Consider the following 9,670-nt stretch of genomic DNA (forward strand, 5'->3'; position numbering starts at 1 on the left):
GAAACCTGACTGTATTTACTGTTACTGTGTGCGTGCAGAGCTCGGGGAAGCTGGAGATGGAACGAGCCAATGGCAGCGAGAGAGGCATGGTCAAACCCATGATCAGAGGAGAGCAGCAGGATGGCAGGTCTGTGCTTTGAAACTCTGGGATTTCTGTGCAGGAACAACCTTGCCCAGTAGGGCTGTGAATCTTTGGGTGTCCCACGAATCCATTCGATTCCGATTCTTGGGGTCACGATTCGATTCAAAATCAAAAGCATTTTTTTTCCAGATTCAAAACTATTTTCTATTCAAAATGATCTATTCTATTCAGTCTTGAACTGAAGTGACTACAGTAACTTGAAAATGACTGAAGACATGATGTTTACTGTGATTAGGGTGAGCTTACATTGCATATCACAAACACCATGTAGTGAAAACTCCTGTAAATGTAACCAGAAAAATAAATCTAAAAAAAAACAAAACAATTTTTGGAAATTATGAATCGATTTTGAATCACGATTCTAATTCGAATCGATTGTTTTTGACACCCCTATTGCCCAGTACTCGTGTGTCAGAGAGCACTGAAGTGTTTATGAGTTGTATTTTATGGAAGTTTGAGAATTTAACATCTGTGTGGTTGACAGTTTTTACACAGCTCTGGAAAATATCCTTTAAGCTAAGGAATGTTGTATGACGTTCAGAAACGGCATAGTCTAATCACACATGACTGCATGAAAAGAGGAGTTAACGGGCAATTATGGGCACTAGATTTGCCCGTAAACCTCAAGTTTAGCAGGCATATACAGTAATATACGGTAATATACAGGTGTGATGGTACAATTCGAGAGTTTACCTGGAGTTTGTTGGAAAGTTTAACGGTTTTTCCTGTAATATACACATCCGTATTCCATGCTTTTTGCGCAGTTATACACACACTCACGCGCGTGCGTGCAATACACTACTGTACGCCCCACCCACTTTGTTACCCGATCATGGGTTAGGCCCTGTGAGCTGAGGGGTAATCAGAGACCGACCACCATTCTCTGTGCACAGCCTCCACTTCAATAATACACACACACGCGCACGCGCACACACACACACACACACACACACACACACACACACAGGAACACCGTCATTCCTTTACTTTGCTAATACACTCAACACTGTAGCTCACGTAGACTTTAGGTCAGTAGTCCGTCTACACACAGCATGGTGTACACTAGGCAGGTGCGGGTTCGTCCGTTAGAGCAGCGGGCATCTGCAGACAGCAGGCTGAACAGACCTGGTTCACTGGTTGACCAGAAACCACCGCCGCCTCCTGCACGTCGTCCACCCTCCTCCCCTTCACTCCTCATCCTCTCCATCCTCCTGCAGGTCCCAAGACGGCTCAGGTTCCGGCCCCGAGGTGACGCTGCCTGCCAGCATCGAGTTCAGAGACAACTGTAAGTATATGGCCAACGGCTTTGCTTTTTTTTCCTCCATCTCCTTCCCCAAGAATACAGGCACCCAGTTTCACTCATAGTATAATTTAACTGCAGGTGTGATGCAGGGCCTTGCTTAGTTACAGTATGCCATCCATCCATCCATCTTCAACCGCTTATCCATAGTCTGGTCGCAGGGGAACAGCTCCACCGAAGAGCTCCAGACTTCCCTCTCCAGAGCAACATTAGTGACTTCCTCCTGGGGGATCCTGAGACGTTCCAAGGCCAGTGAGTCGATGCATTTCCTCCAACTGTGCCTTGGTCTGCCCCGGGGTCTCCTCCCAGTGGGACGTGCCTCGAGGACCTCCATAGGGAGACGCTATTCCAGACAACTATTCCACAATCTCTGAATGCTATATAGTCTGGAAATACACCTCCCAAAATCCGAGTAAGGAAGCTGGCATTTCTGTTCACGAAAATATATTTAAAAATATCCTTACAATTTACTTTTTATTTTTAACATCCATTTCTGCTAAGTAGTGAGCTATATACTGTATGCTTAGACAATTTCTATTTCTATTTGGATACATTTGCCCAACTGTAAAGATGAGGAGGAGGCTCCACTTCCATTTATATTTTACTCATGATAGAGCTTCCGTTGCAGGAGGCAACAGTCTGGCAACGCGAGACTAGTGCACACTGCACAGTAACCTCCAGGTTATTAATGTAACAAAGTTACCGGAAGGGCACAATTCAATTCACACAAATAATTGTTAAAATGTTATTTTGATTGTCTGACATTGCGCCACTCAGGTTTTCTCCGATAGAATTTTCTTTGAAATCCAATATGAAACAAGTTATGTGAGTCGATCCATAGTGGGAAACTATTGATCAGTCCCTCCAATCCATCCAGCGTTTGATTTGACTCGTTACAGCCTTAGTTATCTCCACTCTGCTTTCATCACTATAGACCAGCACTCAGACAGCACTGACCTCAATTGACCACACAGACAAACGGCACTGACACTGTGTGTGCCTTCTATTGCTCAGAGCTAGAGTTAGTGTGAGTTAACGTGCAATTTACCTTGAGTGAGTCACGTGTGACACATGGATAATGAAATGTATTGTCCAGGCTTATTTACACATGTCTTTAACCCATTTTGACCTGAGATCAGATTCTAAAAATGTCTTCTACATCCTGACAGTTTTCTGAAAAAGCTATGTTTCTATGTCATTTCAAAAATAGCAGACCTACAAGCTCGTAGATCTGCTATTTTTCAATAGCTAAAGCATAACATAATGCTAACACCAAAAGGGGTTCCCGCCCCAAAATGGGTTAATACTATAAACAATATACTACGTACCCACCCACATACAAAGACAGAATGGGTGTATGAGCACAAGTGCTCTATGAGACATAGATAGGGTATATAGTATTATCAATGCACACACACACACACATGGCTCCACTGTAAAAATCAACACCGGAGGAACTATCAACGCTTTTGTAATTGACACCATCCTCTATGCCAGGGGTTCTCAACCTGGGCGTCGCGACCCCTCGGGGGGTCCCCAAATTATATATATATAAAAAAAAGTTTTCTTTTTCTTTTTTTTGGCAACTGAATGGTTAGAAAATGGAAATGTAGAGTTTACATAGTACACATGAAGTGCATGCATAAACTTTTATTATATCTGGTTTCAGTATTTATTTGTGATGTATTTTCTCTATTATTGAGGTTATTGTAGCGGCCAATTTGTGTAGGGGGGCAGGGCGTGGGTCGCGACTCGCGAGACATGGCCAAAGCATTTTCGGGGGTCCCCACTGAGCCAAAAGCTTTGAGAACTCCTGGTCTAAGCATCATTTTCTATCCCCTCTCCATCCATCATCTGACGCTGTCTACTCTACACCCCTCTCACTCTCTCCTCCTCTCTAAGTTCATCTGACGCTGTCTACACCCCTCTCACTCTCTCCTCCTCTCTAAGTTCATCTCCTGTCTACACCCCTCTCACTCTCTCCTCCTCTCTAAGTTCATCTGACGCTGTCTACACCCCTCTCACTCTCTCCTCCTCTCTAAGTTCATCATGTCTACACCCCTCTCACTCTCTCCTCCTCTCTCACTCTCTCCTCCTCTCTAAGTTCATCATGTCTACACCCCTCTCACTCTCTCCTCCTCTCTCACTCTCTCCTCCTCTCTAAGTTCATCATGTCTACACCCCTCTCACTCTCTCCTCCTCTCTAAGTTCATCTACACCCCTCTCACTCTCTCCTCCTCTCTCACTCTCTCCTCCTCTCTAAGTTCATCATGTCTACACCCCTCTCACTCTCTCCTCCTCTCTAAGTTCATCTACACCCCTCTCACTCTCTCCTCCTCTCTCACTCTCTCCTCCTCTCTAAGTTCATCATGTCTACACCCCTCTCACTCTCTCCTCCTCTCTCACTCTCTCCTCCTCTCTAAGTTCATCTCCTGTCTACACCCCTCTCACTCTCTCCTCCTCTCTCACTCTCTCCTCCTCTCTAAGTTCATCATGTCTACACCCCTCTCACTCTCTCCTCCTCTCTAAGTTCATCTACACCCCTCTCACTCTCTCCTCCTCTCTCACTCTCTCCTCCTCTCTAAGTTCATCATGTCTACACCCCTCTCACTCTCTCCTCCTCTCTAAGTTCATCTCCTGTCTACACCCCTCTCACTCTCTCCTCCTCTCTCACTCTCTCCTCCTCTCTAAGTTCATCTCCTGTCTACACCCCTCTCACTCTCTCCTCCTCTCTCACTCTCTCCTCCTCTCTCACTCTCTCCTCCTCTCTAAGTTCATCTCCTTTCTTTATTTTTTCTTGAAGTCTGGATTGTTTGAACTGCCTTCCATGCCCTTGTCTGTACACACACCATTGTTTGTGGACTTAAGTGAATTGAGCCCGGGTCACTTGGTGCATTTGGAGCGTGTGCGTGTGCGTGTGCGTGTGCGTGTGTGTGTGTGTGTGTGTGTGTGTGTGTGAGAGAGATCTGAGGAAGGGCTGCGGCCTAAACGTTACCACTTCAGTAAAAGACATATTTAGGAGCAGAAAATGGTGTGCAGATGATTTTTTTCATTTGTTGATTTGTGACTTTATTTGATCCAGCCTATATAATATAGGTAGGTACATGGATGTGACTTTATTTGATCCAGCCTATATAATATAGGTAGGTACATGGATGTGACTTTATTTGATCCAGCCTATATAATATAGGTAGGTACATGGATGTGACTTTATTTGATCCAGCCTATATAATATAGGTAGGTACATGGATGTGACTTTATTTGATCCAGCCTATATAATATAGGTAGGTACATGGATGTGACTTTATTTGATCCAGCCTATATAATATAGGTAGGTACATGGATGTGTGTGTTCTTTTCGGCTGTTTGTGCAGCCTCCTCTGCCACTCGCGTGCGCGTGCGTGGTGCGCCTGTCATCGTGCACTCCACTCGCTGTATATTTTCAGTAGTGTGAGCTCATCTGTTTTGTCAGCCCACGGAGGGTTGTGGTTCCTCCTACCATGTGATGATGTCCCACAATGCAGCGGGAGAGGCCACACACATGCTGTGTGTGTGTGTGTGTGAGTAGCAGGGAGAGATCATGACGCCCATATGAATCTCACGCACGCACGCACGGCACGCAGCCACGCACACACACACATGTCATGAGAGCATGTGAGGGCAAGCAAGCAACTCAATTTTGTGTCTGTATAATGCAAATATGAATGTGCATACAGTTGTCTGCACTTCATTCATTCATTGTGTCACCAATGCATTAGTGGCATCAACTGTGACACTACTGCAGTACAGTGGTTCCCAAACATTGTCATGTCAAGGACCCCCAAATTGACACTAATTAGCCCACGGACCCCCCCCCCCCCCCCCCCATTTGAAGAGATATGCCAGGGACCCCCCCCCCCACCCCATAAGAGAAGATTTTTATGACTCTGGCAGTGATTCTCAACCATTTAAATTTCAAGGACCCCCCACGTTCACATGCATTAGTCTACGGGCCCCCATTTAATGACATTTCTATCTCTGATACCCCGATTTATATCGTAAAACCAATGTTATTTTAACTCTGGGAGTGTACAGGGGGTGAGGGAGTTCTAGGGGGGTCCCCAGCTAAATGCTAGTTTGGAACCAAATGGACCCTTATGGGTCAGTCCATTTGGTTCCAAACTATCATTTAGCTGGGGACCCTTTAGAACTCCCTCAAGGACACCTAGGGGTCCCCGCTTTGGGAACCCCTACTGTAGTATGCAGTGCTTGTGAAGTGGACAGACGACCACCAGGTGGTGTCTGATCCAAATGAATCCATAAAAGTGTCACAAAGCCATTGTATTTAACATTTGTAAATTGTAGCCAGGTTGGGAGAATGTTCATATAGATCAACAGTTTCTGAAGTCATTTGTAATTAACTAGAATTTCGCGGGCCTTCGGCCCGCTCATCCCAGAGTTGCGTTGGCCCGCGTTGCGATACAGAAGTCCACAGATACAGAAGTGCACAGTGACACGCGTTGTATGCAGCTGTTTTGTGTTGCAGCGCGCGTGTAGTGTTGTTATCCATATATGCGCCTCGGTTCGTCCCATTTGTTCCACGCCAGGTGTCGACGCAGTCGTTGGCGCAAATTTCTTATTATTTTAACTGTGTATGTAATTGCGGCTAGTAGCACACATTTTTTTTTAGGAGCACGATGAAAAGTTATGAAATAATGTGTTTGAGGGCCCTCCTATATACAGCTTTAGTCCCCACACGTCTCAATATTTGCCATTGACAAAGAACAGAGAAATTAGGTCGAAATGCCGCTAAATATGACGTAAATTAAAATGTATTATATATATATGTTTTTTTAATTGAATGTAAATACTTTACTTATAAAAAAACCTGGCAACCCGCACCCCGCGGTCATTTGCCGCTAACCGGAGCGGTGCTCCCTAGCCTGCTGGAGGGGTTCACATCATCCCATGCAGCCTCGAGAGGAAAAAGAAGGCAAATAAATGCAGCCTTGAGGCTACCTCCCAATGTGGTGTTGTGGAGCTTGATCACCTCCTCGTCCTCCTTTTCTCCCCAAATTGTCAATGCCACTTTTTTTTTTAGGAGCACGATGAAAAGTTATGAACTAATGTGTTTGAGGGCCCTCCTATATACAGCTTTAGTCCCCACACGTCTCAATATTTGCCATTGACAAAGAACAGAGAAATTAGGTCGAAATGCCGCTAAATATGACGTAAATTAAAATGTATTATATATATATGTTTTTTTAATTGAATGTAAATACTTTACTTATAAAAAAACCTGGCAACCCGCACCCCGCGGTCATTTTCCGCTAACCGGAGCGGTGCTCCCTAGCCTGCTGGAGGGGTTCACATCATCCCATGCAGCCTCGAGAGGAAAAAGAAGGCAAATAAATGCAGCCTTGAGGCTACCTACCAATGTGGTGTTGTGGAGCTTGATCACCTCCTCGTCCTCCTGTTCTCCCCAAATTGGCAATGCCAATAAATGCAAAAGTTGCCTAGTGTGAATACTTCCACAGCCTAAGTAGTAAAGGAGAAACTATCAGTCTTCTCCGAAGTCGGTCAATGTTTGTCAACTCAGCACGTGTTGACAACGCATATTAGTAAACAGAAGCCGTATGTGTGTCACACCAAAAGTGGTGACCTATAGAATCCTGTACATAGAAGCATCACGCAATCGTCTCCCTCCCTGTGTGGGTCACGTGGTGGGCTCTGAGCAAATGGGAGAGAGAATGTAGTGTTGCCAGGTCCGCGTATTGTAAGCGAGTGGTAGTGTGTGTAAGTAGCGTGTTGAATGGCATTTTTTCTGTGCTTGTTTTCATAGACGTGGCAACAAATTAGGCGGGGGTGTCGGTGCTTGTGGCGTGTTTGTGTTTATTATTGATATTGATATTGTTTGCGAGTGTGGACGGGAGCCGGCTTTAGTGGCAGTGCGATGACAATTTTTACGCGGCTGGTGTCGATTGTGGCCGTGCGGCGCGACATGAGGAGATAGGGAACCAACGACGCGGAGGGTAAGTGTGTGACGTGTTAGTGTGTTGTTGCAGTGTGTGTTGCAGCGTGTTGCAGCGTGTCAGTGACGTAGTAGCTGGTGCCTTTTGTTCCTGTGCGTGCTTTTGGGCACATGTTTTCAATTGTAATATAGGATATTGCATTTAATTTATGTATAAACTTGATTTGTGTTGATTTGAAATTTGAATATGTAAACTGTAACAATATATTTTCAGATGGGGGTACACGGCCAAATACATATAATTCTGGGGGTCCTTGACATGAAAAAGGTTGAGCACCACTGACATAGAAACATGAGGTTTTTCAGAAATCTGTCGTGATTTAGTACTTAGAAGACATGTTGTAGAATCTGGTCTCTGTTCTAAATGGCTTAAGTTGTGACGTGCCTGCTGTGTGTCTCTCTACAGCCGAGGACGCCTTCCTGTCAGCCATCATCAACTACACCAACAGCTCCACGGTGCACTTCAAGCTGTCCCCCACCTACGTCCTGTACATGGCCTGCCGCTTCGTCCTGTCCCCCCACTACCGGCAGGACATGTCCCCCTCAGAGAGGACCCATAAGGTCATAGCCATCGTCAACAAGATGGTGAGCATGATGGAAGGCGTCATTCAGGTGAGTTCAAACCAACCGGATCCGACTGACTTTGCACATTGTACATTGTTGTAGGAGTTGTATTACCTTTTTTTGTATCAATTATCTAATGTAATCCTGGGCGCTACACTTCCCTCTGCCAACCGGGGGGTGGGCAGCAGACTGACCTCATGCTTCCTTCTATGCATGAGGAGTCCAAGCTGCTTCTTTTCACCTGACAGGGGGGAGTTTCCCCCGGGCCGGACGTAGCGCGCGGAAGGAACACGTTATTCCAACCAAGTTCCTTTCCGCTCCATCAGGTGCCCCAGCTGGCTGGCCAGGGGGAGGTAGTTTAGAGACCAGGATTACTGCGTTTTTTGTGAGGGTATCTACCTACCCTAGGGGACATGGGGAGAACATGTAAACTCCACACAGAAAGTTACAAAGGTTGTATGAGGGAGTGCAGTTGTATGTATTGATTGATTGGCGCATATGATATGCTGACGGCGATGACGACGACGACTCTTTGCCAAACCATCGCTCGTGTATAATATATATGCTGTCGTGCCTTTTCCTTTAGTAGTCGTTTCTGTACTGTTGTTTACGTGCCGTGTGATGTCTGTCTGTCCGTCTGTCTCTCTATTGATTGGCCGAAGGAGAAAGCTGCTTATTTTGAAATCTTCTTTTGGAGATGTCGACATGTCCTTTTCGGATCGTCTGAAGTGAAATGTCGTGTAAACCAATATTAAAGTTGCTCCTTGGATGATTTTCTCCTGGCACTACACTTTTCTCTCCCGTCTGTCTGTCTGTCTGTCTGTCTGTCCATCCCTCTGTCTTAACATTGGTCTGTCTTTGTGTGCCTGCCTGCTATTAGGCTGTGCCGTTGTCCGTGTCCGTCTGTCTGTCTTTTCTGCCTTCCTTCAGTGTTTTTTAAGTGAGGGTTGGGCCTCTTCTCAGGCGACGGCAATCACCCGTGTTTGCGCACGTACACACACATCTGCAGACACTTAGCGGCGTGCACATGCCCAAATCTCTCTGTTGATCCAAAGGTCTTCCACGCTGTCGAGGCCCGCAATGAAATGCAAATGCCATTTCTCCATCCATAGCCATTCACTTTTATTAGCTCAGCTGGCAGTTAGCTCTCCTTCATTGCCATTGGCACACAGAGCAGCCATGCAGTGGCGTTATGAAAGACAACATATACGTACTTGTGGAGACGCACACGCAGACTATTTAGAACTTGTGGATTTTGATTTTGCAAGTTTTTCAGAGGTTAATGTTATACAGTAGGTCTTTGAGGAGGATGTGTAGAACAGTGGTTCCCAAAGTGGGGTCCGGGGACCCATAGGGGTCCTTGAGAGAGTTCCAGGGGGTCCCCAGCTAAAAGATAGTTAGGAACCAAATGGACCCTTATGGGTCTGTAACTCAGAGAGTGTACTTTAGTTGTTTGTGGGCAGCGTGGTCAGTGTGTTTGGACTAGGCAAGCTTTTCTCCCTCGGTCTTAAATCACATTTATAATATTTTATGTTATTATTAAGTCATTGGTATCTGCACCAATGCTTTTGCATGGAAGTGTAGTTTCATGTCACGATATGAACCCTAATTTGTAAGTATTAAAATACCTTCAGATCATATTTAGAGCGATAGG

The 9,670-nt window shown here is 45.6% G+C and overlaps 1 protein-coding gene across 1 annotated transcript in view; it reads left to right on the top strand.

The window, feature by feature from the left end:
• Positions 1-9,670, top strand: part of LOC306940574 (afadin-like) — a 175,843-nt gene that overhangs the window by 81,155 nt on the left and 85,018 nt on the right. Inside the window, 3 exon segments of the mRNA XM_079525671.1 lie at positions 39-127; positions 1,360-1,427; positions 7,859-8,064. Of these exon segments, the coding sequence (XP_079381797.1) occupies positions 39-127; positions 1,360-1,427; positions 7,859-8,064 (363 nt within the window).

Source organism: Electrona antarctica (genome assembly GCF_951216825.1).
Source record: "Electrona antarctica genome assembly, chromosome: 17".
Taxonomy (NCBI): domain Eukaryota; kingdom Metazoa; phylum Chordata; class Actinopteri; order Myctophiformes; family Myctophidae; genus Electrona; species Electrona antarctica.